The 24,579-nt window shown below is 41.8% G+C and overlaps 1 protein-coding gene across 5 annotated transcripts; it reads left to right on the top strand.

The window, feature by feature from the left end:
• Positions 1 to 11,999: 11,999 nt before the first annotated feature.
• macc1 (MET transcriptional regulator MACC1) lies at positions 12,000 to 18,187 on the top strand. Of its 5 annotated transcripts, XM_067393201.1 has the most exons (7): positions 12,043 to 12,092; positions 13,684 to 13,973; positions 14,192 to 14,352; positions 14,564 to 16,614; positions 16,702 to 16,890; positions 17,144 to 17,383; positions 17,708 to 18,187. In XM_067393201.1, exons 3-6 carry the CDS (start codon positions 14,235 to 14,237, stop codon positions 17,345 to 17,347), a joined length of 2,562 nt encoding a protein of 853 aa, XP_067249302.1. In that variant the 5' UTR covers positions 12,043 to 12,092; positions 13,684 to 13,973; positions 14,192 to 14,234; the 3' UTR covers positions 17,348 to 17,383; positions 17,708 to 18,187. The 5 variants fall into 5 exon arrangements, with proteins under 5 accessions (XP_067249289.1, XP_067249295.1, XP_067249281.1 ...); XM_067393188.1 differs by having other exon boundaries at positions 12,000 to 12,092; positions 13,789 to 13,973; positions 17,144 to 18,187; XM_067393180.1 differs by having other exon boundaries at positions 12,041 to 12,092; positions 13,702 to 13,973; positions 17,144 to 18,187.
• The last annotated feature ends 6,392 nt before the right edge of the window (positions 18,188 to 24,579 follow it).

Genomic DNA, 24,579 nt, shown 5'->3' with positions numbered 1-24,579 from the left:
ATATTTGAGGAAAGGATTGTCCTTTATACACTCATATCTATATATTGCTCACATGTTTTTTGAGGGGTGTTATGAACATTTTGTTCTAAGATTTATTTTTGTTTCAGAACTAATTAAACTTTCCATAAGACAATACTCTTTAGTATTCCGTAAGACAATTTTTAGTATTCTTTAGTATTCCGTAAGACAATCTTTAGTATTCTTTAGTATTCCGTAAGACAATCTTTAGTATTCTTTAGTATTCCATAAGACAATACTCTTTAGTATTCCGTAAGACAATACTCTTTAGTATTCTTTAGTATTCCGTAAGACAATCTTTAGTATTCTTTAGTATTCCATAAGACAATACTCTTTAGTATTCCATAAGACAATACTCTTTAGTATTCTTTAGTATTCCGTAAGACAATACTCTTTAGTATTCCGTAAGACAATCTTTAGTATTCTTTAGTATTCCATAAGACAATACTCTTTAGTATTCCATAAGACAATACTCTTTAGTATTCCATAAGACAATACTCTTTAGTATTCCATAAGACAATACTCTTTAGTATTCCATAAGACAATACTCTTTAGTATTCTTTAGTATTCCGTAAGACAATCTTTAGTATTCTTTAGTATTCCATAAGACAATACTCTTTAGTATTCTTTAGTATTCCATAAGACAATACTCTTTAGTATTCTGTAAGACAATACTCTTTAGTATTCTTTAGTATTCCGTAAGACAATACTCTTTAGCAACACAATGGCACCTTTGACCGTTTTAATATTAACACTATGGGCCCTATTTTAACGATCTGAAACGCAAGTGTCAAAGCGCGAAGCGCAAGTAGCTTTGTGGGCGGGTCTCGGCGCTGTTGCTATTTTCCCGGCGGGATAAATGGCTCTTGCGCCCGGCGCAAATCTAAAATGGGTTGGTCTGAAGTAGCTTCATTATTCATAGGTGTGGTTTGGGCGTAACGTGAAATAAACCAATCAGAGTGTCATCTACCATTCCCTTTAAGAGCGAGATGCGCTCGCGCCATGGCGGATTGATATTTACATGACGGAATTTGTTGGCGGAAAAGCTGAAATTGCCTGTTAAGTGGCCAGTCAATCTTTCAGTCGTCTGCGTTGGATGCAGGCTTTCAAATAGCTCCGCGCGATGAGTCGGTTAATATATATGTGTGTGTGTATTGGCACGATTGTCCAATTAATTAGCCAATTTCGTTCATCATTATTTGTAATAGCAGGCTGAACTGAAAATAGGTAGCCTAATTCTAATACACGCAATTACTATTCATCATTACATTTTTATATTTATGTAGCCTACACAATAATATTCTTTTACACTGTAATCCTTTTGTTTTTAATGTTTGGCATGTTTGTGTGATGCGCATCCCTGTGTGTAATAAGCAAAGTCAACGCGCACTGTGGACGCGCCCAGAGGTGCAGTTTCTACCAACGCGCTCTAACAAAAAAATATTGCTCCATTGACTTTAGACTAGGTTTTTTCTGGTCAGTGGCGCAATTGTTTAATGGAACAGCAAAATAGCACCAGGGATTGTTTGCGCCGGAACACGCCTCCTTTTTTGCGCTGAACCGCCCAGGGAGCGCAAGTTCATTCACTAGTTTAGCGACGTGCTTCTGTGGAGGGAAAAGCGCGCTTTGCGCGGGTGCAAAATAGGAATGACACATGCGTCGGTGTACAAAGTCAATTGCGCTGGGTGCAAGATAGGGCCCTATCTGTTTTTTGATCAGCATTATGGTCTCTGTGTTCAACAAAATAAAAATACATTCTTCCAGATAATCTGATCTCTTGTGATGGTGGCATGAACTCAATGTCCACAGATGTTATTAATTTTGAGCATTAGGACAGCATTTCATTGCAGATTACATTTAAAGATCTTTGGTTGCCTGGAAACATGATTTTTTTGTCTTTTCTTATTTTCACTGAATAAATGTGTTAGTAGTACACTGTTAGACATTTCAAGGGGTTTTTGCACTGTTGCCAGCAAGTTACTGTAATTAAGATTTACAGTACTATAACCGTATTTCAGTTTTACAGTAACTACATGATACTGTAATTATGTAATGCGGTGCAATTACTGTAAAAAAACCCAGTTAATCAGTACACTACTGTAATTATTTGTCCGAAATATAGATTTCATAATTTTTATATAGAATTATAGAATTAATTTAATTAAGTACTACTGAGACACAATTCACACAAAATTATTCCAAAGTATCATTTTATTTTTTCATTTAAAAAATTGCATATATATCACAAAATAAACAGTCTGCCAATGCTGGAAAGGATGTGTTAAAAATGACATTTTTTACACATTAATGGGAGAGTATAGGGACAACATTTTTTGTGTTAATTTTAACTCATTAAGCTGTCATTGTTTGTAACAAAATAAATGTGTCAAAAAGTTTAGCAAAAAGATGTGTAAACGGGTTAAATTAACACATTGGGTCTCATTCATGAAACACGAGCAGAACGAATTTTTGTGTAAATCATGTGTAAAGTGGTTCTGGCGTAAATTTTCGGATTCATTAAAATGTTCGTATTTTCCAAATGTTAGTTGGTACGAAAGAAATCTACATCTGCTCCCAGCCACGCGTAAATAGTGCGTTTAACATCCGAATGTTTTGCTCATTAATAAGGCTGCATTTTAATTCACCTTAATAAGATACATTACACAGCATTTTGAAAAAATATTATATATAAGAATTACATACGTTTTTTCTTTTTACTTTTATTGTGAGAGCCAGTAATAGCATCTGCAAACGGAGCACTTTAATCAAATAATTAATTGATTTCAATAGGGTTGGGCAAACTAATGGCCCCAAATGGCCAAAATCCTTCGTTTGGTGTCATAATATGATGCCCATATATAGTTGTCAGTCAGATTTAATGCGCGGGATTAATGGTAATTGAGAATGAGCATGCACGCACGTCCCATTTACGACTGATTGGAATTCATTAACACACACACACACATTTCACTGTCACTTCTGACGTTTACGAAGTATTTGTGAATCAGGAGAAGAGTTTCCGGGAAGGTCTTGTTCGAGTCAATCTACTTCGAGTGTAACTAAAATGAGCCAATGCACATTGGCATGCAATCATATGCATCAGCTGATCGCCTCGCAGCGCGGGTATATAATGATCAGCAGGTGCGTTGCATCTTAAGGTTTTCGCTGAGGAGCCGAACCGGATAGGCGGCAGCATCAGCGGGGTACAGCGACTGTGGCGACGGGACGTACGTCTCCGTTCCCTCCTTCAGGGAACGAGGGTTACCTTTGTAACCAAGACGTTCCCATTCAGTCGGTCACGTTCGACGTACGTCGGACAGACCAACGAATAGGAATCCCTACCAAAGCGCCACAGGAGCTGCCCCCTTCCAGCGCTCTGTTGTAAGCCACCTGAACCCGCTTGCCTGAGGATGGTGGGACAGGGCTAACACAGAGAGAGTCGATCACTGCTGTTCCCCAAAACCCATTAAGTGAGACTATTGGATAACGCTGGGAAAGCGTACCCTTCGCTGGGAAAGGAACGCTGCGGAAGCCACATCCTTCCCCAAAGGAGTTATGTGGAGAAGTACATATGGACTAACCTGTAGGGCTGTGCTACATATGGAAGAGCTGGGGTGACTCCAACCCGATGAAGGGTAGGTTCTCCCAGAGGGAAAGACACGGGCTTTGTTTAGGAGCAACCGTGGAACCAACCATATGGGATCCCCGTAGGGTCACACATATGGAACCCAGCCTAAACCCGCTTCTCAAGGATACAACAGTATAGGCCTGGCGCCAGACGCTCCGCCACGTCAGCTGCCGAAGGGATATCGGAGGACTCGACAGGGTCCGCCTCATAGGGACTCTCTGGAGAAAAGAAGCGCATGTAGCGCAGCAAGCTGACACTAAGCCGGGGCCTCTCCGTGCCTCTGACCTGTGGCGAGAACACAGGAGGAGACCGGCTGGACACGAAGGCTATAGTATCTAGCGAACGTGTTAGGTGTCGCCCAGCCCGCAGCTCTACAAATGTCTGTCAGCAAGGCGCCACGAGCCAGCGCCCAGGAGGATGCGACACCTCTCGTGGAGTGAGCATGCAACCTGAGCGGGCAGAGCACGCCCTGAGCTTGGTAAGCCAGGGTGATGGCATCCACTATCCAGTGGGCCATCCTCTGCTTGGAGACAGCCTTTCCCTTCTGCTGGCCTCCATAACAGACAAAGAGCTGGTCTGAGGTCCTGAGGCTTTAGGTTCTGTCTATGTACAGTCGCAAAGCGCGGACTGGACAGAGTAAAGCCAGGGCTGGGTCTGCCTCCTCCGAGGGCAGCGCTTGCAGGCTCACCACCTGGTCCCTGAAGGGAGTGGTAGGAACCTTGGGCACATAGCCAGGCCGGGGTCTTAGTACCACGTGGCTATCACCCGGCCCGAACTCCAGGCACGATTCGTCGACCGAAAATGACTGCAGGTCCCCTACCCTCTTGATGGAGGCCAATGCCACCAGCAGCAAAGTCCCAAAGAGTGCCCCGTCTCTGAGAAAGAAGGTCTTTCCTCAGAGGGATGGGCCAGGGAGGGGCTGTCGCGAGGAGTGAGAGTTCTGGGAACCAGATCCGGTTGGGCCAGTAAGGCGCAACTAACAAGATCTGCTCCTCGTCCTCCCTGACTTAGCACAGGGTCTGTGCAAGTAGGCTCACTGGGGGAAACGCATATTTGCGCAGGCCCCGGGGCCAGCTGTGAGCCAGTGCATCTGTCCCGAGTGTTCCCTCGGTCAGAGTAAAACAACTGGCAGTGGGAGGTTTCTGGTGAGGCAAACAGATCTACCTGAGCCTCTCCGAATTCTCTCCAGATCAGCTGAACCACCTGGGGGGTGGAGTCGCCACTCTCCTGGCAGCGCAGCTCGTGATAGCTCGTTGGCCACACGGTTGAGCACACCGGGAACATGAATGGCGCGAAGCGACCTCAGATGCTTCCGACTCCACAGGAGGAGATGGCGGGCGAGTTGCGACATGCGACGGGAGCGTAGACCACCTTGACGGTTGATGTACGCAACGGTCGCAGTGTTGTACGTGGCACCCCAGCCGGTGGCAGAAGCATCTGTGAAAACCACAGCATGCCGGGACACTTGTTCTAGGGGCACTCCTGCCCGGAGAAACAAAGGGTCCGACCACGGACTGAAGGTTTGGCGGCACTCCTGAGTGACTGGCACCCGGAATGTGCCGCGCTGCCATGCCCATCTCGGAACTCGGCCGTGAAGCCAGTGCTGAAGCGGTGTCATATGAAGCAGACCGAGCAGTGTTACAGCCGCTGCAGCCGCCATATGCCCCAGGAGCCTCTGAAAGAACTTCAGTGGGACCGCTGTCCTGCCGTTGAATGTATTCAGGCAGTTCAACACCGACCGAGCACGTTTCTCTGTGAGGCGTGCTATCTGTTCGACCGAATCCAACTCCATACCGAGAAAAGAGATCCTCTGCACTGGGGCGAGTTTGCTCTTTTCCCAGTTGACCAGAAGCCCCAACTGGCTGAGGTGACTGAGCACCAAGTCCCTGTGTTCGCACAACTGATCCCGAGACTATGCTAGAATGAGCCAGTCATCTAGATAGTTGAGAATGCGAACACCCTGTTCTCTCATGGGAACAAGGGCTCCCTCCACGACTTTCGTGAAGACGCGGGGAGACAGGGCCAGCCTGAAGGGTAGGACTCTGTACTGATATGCTCGACCGTTCGAACGTGAATCTCAGGAATGGCCTGTGTCGCGGAAGAATCGAAACATGGAAGTACGCGTCCTTCAGGTCAATCGCTGCAAACCAATCTCGGGGACGGATGCACTCGAAAATGCGTTTCTGCGTGAGCATTTTGAATGGTAGCTTGTGGAGGCTCCGATTCAGAACTCGCAGGTCCAAGATCGGTCGTAACCCGCCGCTTTTCTTGGGTACAATGAAGTAGGGGCTGTAGAACCCCGACCTCAAATCGGCTGGAGGGACCGGCTCTATCGCGTCCTTCGCCAGTAGGACTGCGATCTCCGCACGCAGGACAGGGGCATCGGCATCTTTCACTGTAGTGAAGAGGACGTCCCTGAACTTGGGGGGGAAGCCGGGGGAACTGAATCGCAAAGCCGACCCTGATGGTCCGAAGGAGCCAGCGAGACGGACTGGGGAGCGCTAACCCGGCTCGCAGAGACCGTACAAGTGGGACCAAAGGGACCACGTACCCGCAGCAGGGCAGCGAGGTGGAACACAGGGACGCGGCTCGGGGGGCTCTCTTTGTGAGGCGGCCCGAAGCGGCATCACAGTGTGCTAGGCAACACTTACCTGGCTCCACGGATGGACAGAGGGAGCAGTCGAGGCTTTGGCTGCCCGCTGCTCGCTGCTGTCCGCTGGCGACAGAAGAGGGTGATGAGAGTGGTGAGGTTTTTCTCCTCCCACTGCTCTCCAAACCCTCTTCAGACCTGGAAATGGAGGAACTGCTCTTTTAAATTTGGGTACCGCTGCCTCTTGGGTCAGTGGCGGAACAGAAACAAACCCAATAAAAGGATTTACCACCCGGCCCTCCTCCAGGGGTGGAAGAGCAGCCCCACCCATCTCTGGGTCGCCCGTCTCAGGGGTGATTCTCACCAACCACTTAAACAGCTGCAGAGACGGGAGGCGTCATCTCCCCGCAATGGATACAGCAGAGCCTGCTGGGCCGGAGTTTCTTGCAGGGGACGACACCCTTGGCGACGAGCAGACTGAGGGACGGCCCAAGAGGAACTCAATGGTTTGTCATGGGAAGCTCCCCGATCCGCTACGAACTGAGGAGAACCGCTGGGCTCAGTCCTCGACAGTGTCACTGAAAATGCCACCTCGTAAGATGGGAGCATTGAGAAAGCATTTAGCTTGACAACCTCACACCTCACAAGGTAAGCCAGGGGGCACTTCTGGACCACTGAGGTGGACATCGTCCGGCTGAGGGCCTGCGCCGTGACTTTGATCAAGGTTAGTCAACAAGCGCAGCTCAACCCCAGCACAGAACTACCCTCATGCAAAAAGAGTGCCTTGGCCTCACATGCAGGGTGGGTGTGGTCTGTGTACAGCCACCCCATCCAAGAGGGTAGTGAGAGAGGAAAAACTTATGCACATTCTGGCACCTTTGGCATTCCATATTTATGGCACCAATATACCCCCATACTGCCAAGTTTTCCATGCACATCTGGAAGACCCAGGAAAGCATGGCTGTAAACTCCGAATCTGAGTCAGCATAAGCACACACCATTACAGTGGGCAGCGTCACCCTCATTTCCAGAGCATAACAGCACTCTCTCCGATGCTGCAATCGACGTCTGTCCCTCAGCTGGAGCTCTGAATGAAATGCTAGGTTCCCCTATGAAAAGGACCAGCAATCCAATCCAGAAACTGCACAGCTTGCAATGCGCTAGAGAGGGAGGGGCCCTAGGGGGTTGGTTCCCCGAAGGAACCCCTCAACCTCATGTCACCCAAGCCATATCAGCAAAGTAGACCTCTTCTGGTGCACCAGAGAGGGCGCTACAATGGAGATTATGCAAGGGAACCGCGCATCTAGAGCGCCGAGCGAGCGCTGGGTTGCCGTGACAACCCGCGCTGCAGCCCGGCAGCTCAGCGGCACACGACACGCAGAGGAGCGAGAGGTTTGCTCTCGTTGATCTCCACAGTCTCCCAGAGTGTCGGCAGACCCGCGGCTGTGCTTTTACACACAAGCGGCAGCTGGCCAACAACAGAGGGGACTCAAGCTTCCCGGAGAAAGAAGAGTCACGACCGGCGTGTCGATGTGATCATGTTCTCATATGAAAACATGAACACCCACGAACATCATTTCAGCACGCGCCCAGACATGTGAAACGGTGATTGTGGCCGTCAGTGAGGACAGGAACGACCGCATCCAGAAACACAAGTAGGATGTCGTCTTTAAAAAGACGCGAATCTACTTGTGTAAGCTCTTTCAGGGACTTTACTCTTTTAGAAGTGCTGAAGCACGCAGGGGAACGGCCACCGCAACACAGACAGGGATTGTGTGCAGCCTATCGTGTGCTTTCTCTCTCTTTGAAGGCGCTCACTCTTACCAGCCGTAAAAACGGCTTTTCAGCGCTCAAAAGCGCACCGTACCGGCCGTGAGAACAGCCTTCTGACGCTGTCAAACAGCTATTTGCTCAAAAACGGCAAACGAAACAAAAACAGAAAAAGAGAGGACTTCGACCCCGCTGCTGTGCTGTTCGCCCGCACTCGGAAAAAAAGAGAAGTTCAACCAAAAAGCTTGACTTGTCTTCTAGCAGACACTCGCTTGCAGAGAACAGGAACAAACACCGTTCGGCTCCGAAGCGAAAAACTGAAGATGCAACGCACCTGCTGCTCATTATATACCCGCGCTGCGAGGCGAGCAGCTGATGCATATGATTGCATGCCAATGTGCATTGGCTCGTTTTAGTTACACTCGAAGTAGATTGGCCTCTCTAGCGAGATTCCTATTCGTCGGTCTGTCCGACGTACGTCAAACGTGACCGACTGAATGGGAACATTTCTTCTTATTATCAATGTTCTCCTCTAAATTAAAAAAAAAAAGACAACACACTGTTTTTGTCCACCTTTGGAAATAAATGAACTTCTCCAACGATTGGTTCCAGTTCAGAACTTGACTGACAACATCAGAATGTTTCCTGGTCTGTCCACGAAAACAAATGTACTCAGTCCTTCAAAGGATATCCAGGCTCTAACACTATATAAAAACATGAGTGAGAGAGAGAAAGGAGAGAATTCCATATTAGTGTCAAATTATTATATAAATTATAAAATAACGACTTACTGTATATAGTGGTCTTACTTAATCAGCCATCACTATATAAGTCGCACCAAAAATATTCTTGTTGTTTTATAATATTAATATTGAGCCACTGTACTCACATGAACTGATTTAAATATGTTTTTAGTACATTAATGGATCTTGAGAGAGGAAATGTCATTGCTCCCTATGCAGGCCTTACGGAGCCATCGGATTTCAACTAAAATATCTTAATTTGTGTTCTGAAGATGAATGAAGGTCGTACAGGTGTGGAACGACATGAGGATGAGTAATTAATTACATTATTTTCATTTTTGGGTGAACTAAGCCTTTAAGAATATTTATATATATATATATATATATATATATATATATATATATATATATATATATATATATATATATATAATAAGTCTTTTTGTCAATAGCATATTCAAAAATTTTAGCTGAACTGTAAATTAAATGATGCCAGATTAAATTAATACTTACATATCCTAAATTCTGTCCAAAAATGCTGAGATCCATAGAGAGAAAGATTGTAATCGACGATTTAGCCAATTTCAGCCTGTCTGGAGGGAAGGGGGAGCTAGTCTTCGGCCTAATAAAAGATCAAAATAATTCAAAAGTATAAACTAAAGTTGTTTAGAATACTAAATTTGGTATGAATGATTTAGTGAGAGTTTTAATGCAGTGCTTACCTGGATAAATGTAATCTGGTGAGACTGAACATAGAAAATGGTCCATCTTCTGATTGGTTCATTTGCTATGTAATAAACAAAATGTTTGAAATGATGAAAAGTCACTTATTTGATAAAAAAGTTAGCAAATTTATAATGCTACCTAGTCTGCACCAGTGAATCCACTGCTTTCTTCACATATTGCTAATTCAACAATGCTAGTGACTGATGCATTAGCTGTGCTTCAGCTATACTACGGACAATGACAATGAACTTTATGGCCCGCTAAATGACGGCCGCTGTGGCGCGCTTTTAAACCAGTATTACAATAAAATAGGCAGAAAACATTGCTTTTGTTAAGTCATTTAAGTAACAATATGATTTCAAGTAACGTTACAGCTTACCTCAGAAATCTTGCTAGCAGTCACCGGCGCTTTGTTGCAGTTGAGACCTTTAAAACACGCATACATAAATTGTAGTAAATATTAAATTAGATAATCTAACAAAATATTTTGTCAAATGAAACGTTAACGCAGTTTACCGTGTTAAAGATTTTTTTTTTTACCTTGTTTGCTGGTCTCTCTCTCGGGGGTAAGTCTTCATGGGGTGCATAAGTACACCGTCCGCAGACTGTGGCGCTGCCGCGCTGGTTCCGTCTCTACCCCGGACGCGAACGACGTGATTCAACAGACAGAACCCATTACATTCACTGTTGTTTACTGAATGCTCCGGCGCGACACGACAAATCCCAGACAGTATAACGTTACTGATGCCCTGTTATATGTACGGTACTCCGAGTCCGAGTTGTATTTCTGACACAAGGGACAAACAGGTTTGCATTTTGTAAATGTCCGGTAGATTCAATGTGTCCAATAAAGACAGCCATGGGCTGTTATCGTTGTAGACACGCGGTGTAAGCCAAATTATGTCAAACCAAATGTACAAAAAGAGGAAAATAAAAAAATGGAGCCAGGATCAGTTACAGCAAATACAGTAGTATACTGCAAATTTAAAAAATACAGTAAATCGCTGTATGTAGTGTGTAACGTCACAGAAAATTCCCATGATGCAAAGGGAATCATAGTTACTGTAAAGAGAATTAGCAGTATAATACTGGGTGATATATGGTAAATAACTGTAGAAATTACAGAAATGTCTAACAGTGTGATACTTTAGGATTCAGTCTTTCCCCAGGCACTGTTCGACAGGATATGCAAATTATCATAAAAATTATTTTTATCCGGAATAATGCTGTTTTGCATACTCTGCAACACATCACAAATAAGTAAAAATATCATGCAGGTGCCCTTTTTCTTTTTTCAGATTGGTCAACATAAAGTACAAATGTTGTAGGTTAAATTTGTTAAAATCAGTTAAACGCATCAAGTATTTTGAAATAATGAACTCTAGTTTATTAATATGTTAATGTATACTAAAATATTTTTAATGCATTTGTCTTATGAACAAACAGGAATTAACACTAAACAATAATTATGCAATACAATTTGTTAGTTAACATTAAAATTAACCTACTAATGCTTTAAGTATTCTTAGATCAACTAGTTGGTAAAGTGAAATGGTAAACTTTTACTCACCATGAATTCATAGCTGAACTAGCTAAAGTTAACCACTAGAGGGTGGTCACTGACATTTAATCGTGTTAATGAGGCAGTAGCACACCTGAAATATTTCATATGATTTCACAGAACTCCATAATTGATGCTTAAGTCAATCTGGTCTTGAATCTAAATTCTACTAAATAAAAATAGAAACTTAAAATAGTGGCATGTCCTGTGTGGAATCTGCTGATGAGCCTATTATTTTGACTAAAATGTTAAATTTGAGCACACAAATTTGGTATAGCCTAAACTGCACTTTCAACATGACATTTAAAATTCATTATGTAAATAATGTAATAAATAAATACAAATGAATAATTAAGATTATTAGGTCGTTTTTACTATGCATGTGTTTGTTTGTTTTTCAAAAAAAAAAAAACAAAAAAAAAACGACCTCTCAATTTTATTAGTGAAGAACCTTTTAATTTTTTAATTTATAATAAAACAGTCCATAAATATATGATATAGCCTAAACGTTATTCGTGTGAATAGGTTATTGCATTGACACCATAAGAATGTCATAAAAGGTAATAAACAAATATTCCCTCATAAACAACATTATGACCTTATTTGGTGAATTTCTATAGCCTGTTTACTGTAAACAAATTTAAAAAATGTCGTGGGAAAAGAGTTTGCTTTGTTGAGACTATCATTAATAAGAAATTAAAATATGATATTTCATAATTGGAATTTGAAATGCTGTAGTTTATTTTATTTTTATACATAAAAACAAATTTTCCTTTCATGAATTTGCATACCGAAACCACTTTTTCCCTGGAGTTTCAGGTGTTGCAACGCTGTGTACATAAAGAAGAGACTTGTGGGTGGTGGAGTCTAAATGAGAACCTGAGCATGACGTTCAATACAACTGTTTGACTGTTGGGTACTACGTATCCCAGTGTGCACTTCTTCACTATTCAAGCAGATAGAGGCACACAGAAGTGTAAGGTGTACAGTTGGAGTCACTCCCCACCGATTAAAAAGTTCGTGCATTGACTGAGTGGAAAACCTACCATGTTTCAGGTAAGTGTTTTTACGTTTAAGCAGGTTAATAATATTTTTTAGTATAGCTATAGGTATTTGTTCAACCAAAGCACTAATAAGTAAAAAAGACGTATTTGATTACATCAAGTCTTTCACGTGTTTTGATTTAAATAGATGTGCATGCTTGTTGGAGGACAGCGTGTCTTGTCGTCCTTGCGTTTTATTAATCCTTAAATGATTACATGTCAGCTATTTATTTAATAGAGGAACTCTCAGTAGAATAGAACGCTTATGTTTTTAATATGGGATGACGTTTGCATGCGCCTTACAGGACAAACAGGTGTTTTGTGACGTGGCTGATGTAGGGCGTGTTAGCGCGTGTTGATTTGAATAGAGTAATACTCAGCCCTTTACCACTGAGACAATGCTTTGTGTATGAGAGACACTGATATTTAGACAAGACAGACCTGTTTTCATGCATTGCCACTGCATAATACGCATTTAATGAGTCATTCTCGGAGACAGGACAGAGGATACTAGACAGTGATTCAGAGACTCATGACAGAAAGAAATGGTTCAAAACAACAAGAGAAGTTTCACTGACTGACTCAATGAGACTATGCATAAAGTTTGAGTCATTTATTTATTTGTAAACATCTACTGTTGAACGTTTACTGTTTGAATAAATTGCATGATTTGAATTATTAATATAAAATTCTAAATTAATGTGTGGGAAAGCATAAGTTGTTTTTTATGTTCAATAGGTTTAGTGTCAATTGATTTATAAGACTGTTATTGAATCATATAGGTTTCAGTTAGAAGAACAGTATAAAACCAAGGGATTAATAACCTAATGCTTTAAGCCCGGAACACACCAAGCCGACGGTCGGCCGTTGGGAAGTTTTTGTTCGTCAGCCAACTAAGTTTTCTCAAGGCAGGAACACACCAAGCTGATGTAGACGAACTAGTGGCGATGAAAGCAGACTGCGGGGTTGGCAGCGTCTGGGTCCAAAGTTGCCCTGACACACCAAACAGACGCTCGACACCAGACAGCCAAGTAGCACGTCCGTTCTGCGCCTGCGTAAGAACGGACTCTGCATATGATCAGATGGCCTGACGGACCGACGAGTTCCGATGCCAAAAGGCAGGAACACACCAAGCCGACGGTCAGCCATCGGGCAGTTTTTCTTCGTTGGCCGACTAAGTTTTCTCAGTGTGTTCCGCACCGTCGGCTGAAGTTGGTCCTCGTCTGCTTTTTTTCGGCCGATTCGAAATGTTGAATCGGCGTTGGAGCTTGTCGGTCCGTCGGGCCATCTGATTTTTCTGATTGGCTGTTCAGCTACTGTCACCTGCTGGTTCAGAAAGGCATTTCATCTCACGTAGGCGCAGAACTGACGTGCTACTTTTCCGTCGGCTGTCGAGTGTCTGTTTGGTGTGTCAGGGCAACTTTGGACACAGACGCTGCCGACGTGATCCAACCCCGCAGTCTGCTTTCGTCACCACTAGTTCGTCGGCTTGGTGTGTTCTGGCCTAAAGCCAACGCTGCAGAACACACTGAGAAAACTTAGTTGGCCGACAAACAAAAACTGCCCGACGGCCGACCGTTGGCTTGATGTTTTCCTGCCTTCAGTGTGTTCTGCACCGGCAGCTTTTTTTCGGCAGATTCGACATGTTGAATCTGCAACGGAGCTCGTCGGTCAGTCGAGCCATCTGATCATTCTGATTGGCTGTTCAGCTACTGCCACCTGTTGGTATGGAACGGCATTTCATCTAACACAGGTGCAGAACAGACGTGCTACTTGGCCGTCGGGTGTCGAGCGTCGGTTTGGTGTTTCAGATCAACTTTGGACCCAGACACTGCCGACGAAAGCAGACTGCAGGGTTGGCTTATGTCGCCACTAGTTCATCGACGTCGGCTTGGTGTGTTATACTGGTTCAGAACAACACTTTGCATTCATGCAATCATGCAATTCATTAATTTCTAATAACCATATAGGCAACTCAAGAACACTATACAGCAAAAATGATCTTGATAATCTTGGGTTTAGTAACCCAAGCTGCTGAGATTGAAAAACTTTATTTTTAAGAATGTAACCTCATATATTTTATGTTAATTTGTTCATTATTTTTATATATAGCTTTGACATTAGAGACAAAGACATTTGATCTTGGATATACAAAATGGCAGCCGCAAAAATAAAGTCAAACAGTCGTACAGGAAATCTGCTTCGTAGTAGATCGGAGGGGACGCTGATAGATATAGACGAGAATGTGACCATCAACAACAACAGTCTTCATGGTAATTATGCTCTTTCTATCTCTTTCCATTATTTTATCCAGCCATTGTATTTTTAATGCATTTGTTAAACGTGAAGGACTTTTTCAAAATATTATATTTGCTTCACAAATATACTATGCAAACTGATGTAACTGTCTTAACAAATACACGTATTAGGATTTCTTGGGTTTCTTAGCTCTCCTGTGATAATTGAAATCTTCTCTTCTCTTAGGGGGTTATGGTTATGAGATTGGGAAAAGCTCTGAGTGGCCTGTCATACCAAATGAAATGGAAAATCCAAAACATACCAGCAACCCTTTCTGGAATCAGATGGGCAGGTCAAATCCATTCTTAAATGATATTGTCCACACCAGCACCTACGATTCTGGAGTGTCCATGCTGAAAGAGGATCCCTTATCTCTGTTCGACAGTATTAACGAGGACTCTCTCAGCACATCATCAGATGAAACAAACTTTGCCCATCTTTTAGCACCCAGACAAAACAATTTAAACCGATCTGGGAGGTGGAGAAGTGCCTCGGATATACTTGACAGCCTTGAGAAGAAGGAGGACAAGAAGTCAATGAGACTCAGCTCTCAGGAACCATTCCTGAATCCTGATTTTGAGTGGTTGAAGAATGACAGAGAAGCTTATAAAATGGCTTGGTTAAGTCATAGGCAGCTAACTAGGTCCTGTTTGGATCTGAGCCTAATGAAACAAAGTCCTGGATGGGCCCAGACTCAGGCCACAGACATTCAAATCTTCTGCAAGATTGACCACACTGGAGGGTCTGTGCAGTTGCCAGAGTCCGATATCACTGCTCATGTTCCCCAGGGACACGTCCCCCCAGGTGAGATCCAAGAAATTGGCCTCAAAGTTCTCCTCGATCCTCCCACTGGAATAAACAACATCTACACCACAACTCTAAGCCCTCTCTTAGAGGTCAACCTCAGTAACCATAATGTTTCAGGGGGCATTTCTCTGGAAATGAGAATGGCTGCTAAAGTAAAAAATGACCCCACAAGCCAAGTCTTGACCTCTTTCGTGGGTCTAGTCTCTCAAAGGAAAGAGGGACCTTATCAGAAGATAAAAGACTGTTACATATACAATGATGTGTTACAGATGAAGCTTTTTGATTTAAAACCGCACATGTATGTCATAACTGCTGCTGAGGCCACACTTCTGGAACAACCTGCAAAGTCTGTATGGGATTACTTGGAACGCCATATGACAGTGGCCGTCTACGGTCCCAAGCACATACACCCATCGCTCAAAGTAGTAATAGTCATATTGAACCATAATAATATTCCACCCAGGCTGCCTTTCTCTGATATCCAGAGGGGTGACAGGAACCTGCCCCCTGTTGTCTTGGAGCTTTGGGGAAAGCATCAGTTCAACCCACATGGTCTTAAAGATCTTCACTTTGCTACTAGAGTTTTGGATCCAAACTTCGAAGTGAAACCGGTGGATCAGAATAAAGAGGTTAAGCAGGAGCAGCTTAAAGCTGGAAAAGTGCTCCATCTACCATTAGATCTGGTCAAGGTGGGTGGAGGTGAAATGAGTCCCTTCAAACTCAGCATTGAGGTGAAGGATACAAACAGTCTCACTTTGGGAGACTTCTATTTCACCTCCCCTGAGGCTGCCCCTCTAAGGTCGGAAAAACACAACCACAGGCGGGCAGATCGGCAGAGGGAAGTGACTCGTTCCGAGCCCATTCCCGAGGAATCAATCCCAGAAATCCTCACTCAGAAGTTTCAGGACAGACCTGTAGATTTGCATTGGTATGGTGTAGCGATAAAATCGATTCTCAGACAACCGAGAGTGGAATATCTCCTGGAATACTTTAAAGGTGATACAATTGCTTTGCTTTCTAAGGAAACCGTTAGATCTGTAGGTCAGATGAAGGTTAAGGAATGGTACATTGGCTTTCTTCGAGGAAGAGTCGGCCTGGTGCACTGCAAGAACCTGAAGGTCATAACCAAGGATCAAGTCATCGACTTCACTGGAATTAAGCTCACCACGCCTGTCCTCTTGGATAATATGACAATTCCTTTTAAAAAACTCACCTACATGTACTCTGCTATTCAGACCTTAGTCACAGAGCATGTCAAATGCTGGAGAACCTTTGCTGAGGCCCTCGGTTACTCCGAGGTCTCAGTTGACACCATCTCCAGAAGACATGCTGAAACTGAGACGGAGAAGGTGGCCTGTGTTCTAGAAAAGCTCAAGGAAGACTGTCATGCAGAGAAGATCAAGAAAAAGTTCCAGCATGAGCTTATCACTGTACGTTTATTTTATTCTTGCATGCATTTGTGCACATCAACATTCTGAGGAAAACAAGGGTTTTATTAATTATTTATTTTCCCGCAGGGGTTGTTAAAGATGGATGTTCAAGGCATAGTAGCCCATCTCATCCAGGATATAGTGATTCTGTCCACAGCAGTAGAGCTTGGAGTGCGTTGGCGGGAACTTGCCGAGCGACTAGGGAAGCTCTCTGGTGCCCAGATTGCTGCTTATGAGGCACCACACAAAGGGAAAAATGGAGAAGTTAGTGCCCAGGTGAGCTAAAATCAAAAAGATAATAGTAAGATATTAGAATATATTTATATTATTTATATTTATTATTAAAAAGCTTGTTCAATTTATAGTATATTATTTACTTATCATTGACATGATCTTCAGAATAAGCTCTAACCCAGTCATGCCATATCATATCAATATTTAATTATTATATTATAATTCATATAGTCCTAGTCAAGCATTTATCATGTCAACATTTACATATATTTGATTTTTGTTTTTTATTCAATAGTCAATGTGGAAGCCTGCATATGACTTTCTGTTTGCCTGGAGTAAGCGGTACGGGGATGGCTACAGGGATATGATTCAAGACCTTCACCTGGCCCTGGATAAGATGAAGAGCCCAGTGACCAAGCAGTGGAGACAGATTACTGGAGCTCTCATCACTGTCAACTGCATGGAGGTCCTAAGGGCATCTGCCTTCCTCAGAGGTTAGGGGACATCTATGGGAGCACCTGCACTTCATATTGAGGTGATCATGTTGAGTTCATGCTGATAGCTGTGCCATATTTTTAGACGTCATAAATATCTACTTTCGGTGGCATCCTTTATGACATCCATTCTTTGAAAAGTACTGAATATTTGTTACTGTATACACGTCTGTATATTATATGTGTTGTATTTTATAGACACTTTTATAGACACTGCTGTTTCATTGAATTCACTGGCAAACTTTTGTCTGATTCTTAAAAGTTGTTACAAAGTCCCTTATGCAATATTAATGTTTTTAAGGGTTGTTGGTGGAAAAAGAAATGGGAAATGTGTTTGTTAATTGTGAAATATATTTTCATTCTAGAAGAACTGCCTCAAGGTCACCAGTTTTCTTTGTTTTACTTAAATGGTCTTGCTTGAATTGCAAGTGTCAATATAAGTATGTTTTAATATTTGAAGCTGTATGTGGAATGTCTGGTAAGTGTTACATGCATTTTGGCCCTCTTGGAATGTGACCCAGTGTATCAGTATATCAATAATTTCACTATCCCAGGATGTACCATTATACTAGGTATGAGATCTAACATCTTGTATTTGTTATACTTAAGTATATTGCATGATACTGACCAATTGTATTTATCTATTTTTGTATTTTGTGTTTTTCTAGTTGTCATTTTAAGTGTACTAACTACAGTGTTTAAGAGTGAGGGTCCTTGTATAATTGCAAACTTTTCCTTTCTTAAAAAATCTATTTTGTATTGTATTTTTTAATGCTAATACACTTTAAAATTTCTTATAATACTTAAAATATGACACCTTATGTCATGAAGGAGCTCTACAGTAATGAAGATAATAATAAAAACATGTTTTTGAAGTATTTTAATCTCAAAATTACTTCATTAAATTGTTTAAATTTTATTTTATTTAATGGGAAATGCACAATGGGCAGCATATCATAACCACACATGACCCTGTATATGCATTGCATTCTGGCTAGTGTAGTGATGTGCAGCTCAGCCTCACTTCCTTTGACTGATTTAAAAATGATGCCATTATTTTGACACCAATGGGTTCTCCAGTGACCTCAATGTCACAGCCTCATTCACAGGATACTTATAAAGCTCATTAGCCTTTGGTTATGCTAGACTCTCTGAACTATTTCAAGAGTAAGTATGGTCAGTTGCTTGGAGATCTCAGGCATTCTCAGTCACACATCAACACAGTCTCTTAAAATTCCCAAGAAAAAAAAACCCTCACCAAAATGTACTTCACCCTTTTCTGTGGTATCTGTTGCTTATTTAACTTATGTGTTTACCTAGGCCTTATCCTTCTAATAGATTCATTGTTCAGTCTCACCCTCTATGAGTTCAGCTCAGCTAAATGATATTGGCTTTTTACCACGTCATGATTATGTACCAAAAATAAGTGTAAAAGCCCAGGGTGAAAAAATTCTCAATTTATGTCCATACAATGGAGTTTAATGAACAATTACAAACCATGTCACATCTTTGTGATATTAATGTGATTGATGTCCAAAACTCTGGACGTAATTGAGTGGTCTTCTGTCTCACAGCCCACAGGGGCTGTTAGTGTGTTATTTTAGATATCACTGACCCAGTCCAAATCTCAGCATGTGATGAGGACGGACTAGAGCTCTCTGATTGGTTATATAGAGAGAAGTTTGCAAACTGAAGACTAAATTAAATCTAAGAAGCACTGACCCAAATATAAGACAGAGGTTTCTTGAGGAAAGTTTTGTATATTAATGTTTCACCACCAATTTTTTTGATTTTTCATAAATTACATAGAAAATATTGTAGTTATCACATTTACATACTCTATTACATATTTCATGATATTCTTACTGTCACTGTTACTTATCACAACTTTTGATTTATTACATCTTCCATCACACCTAGTTTCATGCTTGCATGTGGTTCTCCTGCGGGTAGGAGAGGTGGTTACTGTTAGAGTAGGGGTTAGGAAAGATCCTTACCAGACCTGACCAGCCAGAGAATATATGGGACAAACCATCAGCATTACCTTTGAAGGAGCCACAAAGGACTAGGAACTAGGAATCTGGTGACCATTGCATTAGTGTCCTTTGCCTTTGACATCCAACGGAGTGAGCATTTCCCAGAGTAAAGGAGCGGCCAAGGGCTGAGGAGGTAGAATGTGGAAACTTTATGATCAGTGCTTCCTTTTCCACCTCAGCATACTTCATCTCTGCTAATGTTAGCTTTCAGCTGATATAGGTCACTGGATGTTTTCCCTTTTGATCATTTGAGACTGGACAGCTCCCAACTCCGTATCAGAAGCATCCATCTGCTGAGTGAAGGGCAGCAAGAAGTCCATAGCGTGGAGTAGGGGGGAAGACATGAGTTCTGTCTATAGCTGTCAGAAGGCTCTCTCTGTCAGTGGGTTCCACTGCACCTTATCTGGCTGGCCCTTCATGGGCAAGTTTGTAAGGGGGCAAGCCAGAGCTTGATAATACCCTGCCAACCCCAGCAAGTTCCTCGCCGATGCAGTAACCCAGGTACCATGCCTCGGAAAGGCATAGGTGAGACTTCAAACACTTACTGTAATCTTGTTAGATGTTATTCCCAGCTTTCAGAGTGGACTATGTCATCCAAGTAAGCCACAGCGCACTGTTGATGGGTTCGTAGGATCACATCTATAAGCTTCTGGAATGTGGCTGGGACCCATGGAGCCCGAAGGGAAGGACCTGGTACTGCCAGTGTCCCTAGAGAGTGTTGAAGAGCATTTTGTCCTTAGTTTGATGGGAAAGGTGGACCTGTCAGTGCCCCTTTGTGAGGTCTAAGGTGGAAATATAACAGGGCCTCTTGTTTGGTCAGTTCATTGAAGTTCAACCACAGGTGGTTCTTTTTCTGCTGTCAGGATGGCAGAGCGGTGTTCTGGGACCCAGCGCATCAGGAGGTTGACATGGTAGATTTGTTCCACTTTTCATCCCCCGGGTTGGCACAGCTGGTAGTTCACAGGCCCACATGCTCCACCACTATAGGGGCCTTCCCAGTAGGCCAGGGATTTAGGGATGTCATTAGGGCTGAGATTCCTGGTTCATAAGGATCTCTGTTGGGATCCCCAACCAGCTACATGGGGGAGGAGTATGTAAGGTGTTTTCCAATTATTCAGTTTGCTTTTGTATAATTTTGTCTAGAAATACAAGAGGCCTATTTCATTTCTTTCAGCTTTTACAGTTTCCTTAGAATATTATTTGCTCCATGGCATTTTTTTTTTTTTTTTTTTTAGAAAACCTTTTTAATGCTTGATGCAATAAAGAAACTTGCCTGGACACGACTGTAAGATATTTAAATTGGAATGCATTACAAAAGAGATGATCGTTGGGTGTTGCTTTTTCTCATGTGTTGCGCCTATTTGTAAACAGTTTTGGGGAAAGTTACTTTTAAAAGTTGTATGTTACGATATTGTGTTACTCCCTAAAAAATAACTAATTGCATTATTTTTTATGGAAAGTAATGTTACGTTATTTTTGCATTACTTTTTCTCACCTGGGCTTGCTTATTTGTTTTTTTTTTTTAATTAAAAAAAGTTACATTTTTGGCAAGTGTAAAGGCCCTTTCCCACCAAAAGTGAAATGAATAAGCCTCAGGCTGAAGGAATTGCAAATTCACAGTAAAGGGCGCAGCTCAAAGCTGTACTGCCATTCTGGATCGCAGAAGAATAGGAGCAGAATGTTCAACACTTTTACTTCAGCAATATGTATCTAAAGTCATTTTTTCTTATTAGTATGGTTTAATTAGATTATCGAAGGTCAGCAGCAAAGGCAGTGCTTAATAAAGTGAGATTAAGTACATAAAGTATATTTGTGCAATTTAACATATTAAATTATTGCAGGTTTGCATAATATTCTGAGTTTGCATTTGACAGTTTTTATTCATTTTTAAGGAATAAAAATCTGTTTTTGTGCAAGTGAGTTGCGTAAATGCCTGCTGACATTTAGTCTAGATCCACAATAACCATCATGTTTACACAGTGCACACAAAACCTCTGCACTTCTGATTTCTCTCAACATGGAGACAGGAGAGCTGTCAGTCAATAAATGGAAAACAAAGTACCTTGCATTACTTATTTAAAAAGTAACTAAAATATTTTGTTGTAAATGTAAAAGTAATGCATTACTTTACTAGTTACTTGAAAATGTAATCTGTACTTGCTTTACTTGTAATGCATTGCCTCCAAAACTGACAGGTAACAGCAACATCGTCAAAAAACCTCAATGATTTAACATTTGGTTCTATGCAATTTTACTTCAGCAGGTCTACTAAAAAAGTTGGAGGCCCAGTTAAGGCTTGATAAAGTTGGGGATAATACGAGTGTTTTTCAGAGCAAGAGCAATGAAAAACAACCAGTAACATATTAGAAACTGTGCCTTACTGTGCCTTGCCAAATCATCATTAACTGCTCTTTGAATTTTTGGTGAGAAGCCTTAGCTGTTGTTTTCATACTGTATGGAGTTACATAATATTGTCTGGTATGTGAGGAAATGGTACGTTTTACCTCACAAAGCAGCTAAAAAATTTGCAAGGACTGATTTGTTCCATCCTGCAAGCAGCTAACCATTGGCATCCATTGAGCAATAGAGCAGAACCAATTCAGCTTTAAGAATTAAGGTCATTACCTACAATGAAATGAGGTACAATAATAGTCTTTTATGGAGTTTTGGCCAGTTCATTATTTAGACTTAAATGCTAAGATGAATATTCTTTTGTAAGCACAAGTGATTAAATAAGCTCCATTACGAGTTTAAAGTTTTCCATGAGAATTAAAAGACCATCATATTATGGCTGAAAACTTTTCATTATACTTGTCGACCAAAAACAACCCTATTATGCATTGTATTCATAACAACAACTCCAGGAATTTCTTCTTCTTAAACTCCTTAATCTTAAGAGTGTTTGTATTTAGACTAATTGTTTATGTTCCAAGTCATAATTACTCTGAGATTAGATGGTAGAAAAGTCAACCTAACCTTTTAACCTTCAAGCTTTTCTGTCAAAAACAGACATGTTCATATTCATCTGTATCATTCTGTACGGTGTTTTGATCAGAGAAAAAGTCAAATCAATGGTTCTCAAACCAGGGTCCACTAGAGGGCCTCAAGGTGACTTTAAATTATTTAAAATAAGACAAAACAAACTATTAAAATATTCCAAAACCATGGGTGGTGCTAGACTTTTTAATATTATCCCCTTAGTAGTATTTTACTGGGCCACAGCAGTATTTCACTCGAGCTTGTGCTCCCGTATATACTGATAAATCATTTTTTGTCAATGGAGATACTGTACAGCGACCTGAGAATCATTTTCTCTGATAATATTTCAGCAGTCAAGTCAGCTGTTTTAGAATCAGAACTACTGTATCGATGCCAGATTCGCAAATAAATCACTCTTTTGATCTAATTGGTCAAACAGATTTGATAAAGGGACCAACATTCTTTTGAGTGATTCAGGTTGATTCATTTAGGCAATTTGGCTAGAAACACCACAGGCCAAAGAAACACCACAGGCCAAAACTACTAAAAATATAAATATTTCTTATTTTAATTCACCCCCTCAACAACAAGATATTGAAAAATGTTGATATATGAGGAAGCCTACTGAAAAAGTGATTTCTAGCCCTGTAAAACTTTTTAAAATGAATATATTTCTATCTAGTAGTCTAGTTATGCCACTGTGAAAATTATTTTAAAAAGTTAAAACCCTCCTGAATAGATTAAGATGAGGGTTTACTCTCCACAAAGTGCTGTATGTCCACCCAGTTTAGAACTTGTAGGGCATCACGGTGCCTGTGACAGCACATGTTAATGAGGAAAAACAAAGGTAATGACCGGAAAACATACTGGCTTCACACATCAGAGGCACAAACAGGGAAAACAGCAAGCTTCACATTGCACTGCTTCAACACAGTGACCTCCAGTGTAGCGCAGTTATTGTTTCTTTCCTGAAACATGGCTAGTTTGTCACCATAAAGCAAAATTAAAATGTTTTTATAATGCGGTTATTTAAAAAGTTATGCTAATAATACTGAATGAGAGTGTTTGGACAGCTTTTGTTTTATATTAGAACCACACTGTATAACTTAGTCAGCTGCCTTTTTAGCTTACATTAGTTTTAGAAATACAGTGGAACGATTTAACACATTTTTAATGAAGGTTTTCCGGCGGAGAGATCTCATCCCGTGCTGCAGATCTCAGAGAGTGATTGAGAAGTGCCTGGAGGTAGATCAGCACAGAGCGGCCATACTCGGCAGTGTCAGAGCCCCTTTTTTCATGAGCACTGAGGCACATCAAACTGAGATTAATGGGATGTGACTGCCTTTATCGCAGGACCCTTTCACTGGATCACATGCAGAGGGTGGCAGAGCAGTGTTACACTCACTGAGGGGCATCTGAGCACATCAGCATAGATAGTGGGCCATGTATCTGGAGTTTATGTAATGATGAAAGATAAAAATAGACCCCTTTCACCCCTCACCGAGCTATTTCAGAGTAATAGCCGTCATAATACATTTGTTAAACTACATTTATACTAAATTTGTCAGAGAGAAACAGTGAGGAAGTCACCTCCAGCAGTTATGTTGCGATTAAGGAACTAAGAGGCTAATGTATGGCAAAAGAAGGTTACTGAATTACTTGGCTTTAAAAGTTAACCACAAAATGATGTTTTGGACCTGATTAACTTTCATTGTATGGGCAAAAACAGTTCTTCAGATTACCTTATTTTGTGTTCCATAGAAGTAAGAATGTCAATACAGGTTTGGAACGACATGAGGGTGAGTAAATGATGACAGAATTCTCATCTTATATTGAACTATTAGTTCACCCAAAAATGAAAATTCTGTCATTAATTACTCAACCTTTATGTCGTTCCAAACCCCTAAGCCTTTTGTTTGGAACAAAAATGATCTTTTTAATGAAATCTGAGATATTTTTTTTGTTCCTTTATTAACAGCCTACACAACTACAACTTTCAAGCCCTAGAAAGGTAGTTGTTACAGATCCCTTGTTTCCCTGGACTCCATTTCCCAGAATCCTCCTGTTCTCCTCACCTGCACACACTTCCCTCGTCAGCTCCTCATCATCACAGATCACCTGCACCTGGACTCTATTGTCTGCACTCCCATATAATGCACTCACTCCCTGCACTCCTCGTCCGTTCTCTGTTTTGTTAAGGTGTCTGTCTGTTGTTCATTGCC

Source organism: Chanodichthys erythropterus, chromosome 2 (genome assembly GCF_024489055.1).
Source record: "Chanodichthys erythropterus isolate Z2021 chromosome 2, ASM2448905v1, whole genome shotgun sequence".
Taxonomy (NCBI): domain Eukaryota; kingdom Metazoa; phylum Chordata; class Actinopteri; order Cypriniformes; family Xenocyprididae; genus Chanodichthys; species Chanodichthys erythropterus.
The sequence above is the reverse complement of the archived record's forward strand: the minus strand, read 5'-3'. Positions and strand labels throughout refer to the sequence as shown.

What these genes read in the sequence shown, in the direction of transcription:
- macc1 (XM_067393194.1), top strand. Translation starts at nt 14,235, where the DNA reads ATGGCAGCCGCAAAAATAAAGTCAAACAGTCGTACAGGAAATCTGCTT. An exon ending in CAACAACAACAGTCTTCATG is followed by an intron (nt 14,353 to 14,563) that starts GTAATTATGCTC and finishes CTCTTCTCTTAG; the next exon opens with GGGGTTATGGTTATGAGATT. An exon ending in ATGGAGAAGTTAGTGCCCAG is followed by an intron (nt 16,891 to 17,143) that starts GTGAGCTAAAAT and finishes TTTATTCAATAG; the next exon opens with TCAATGTGGAAGCCTGCATA.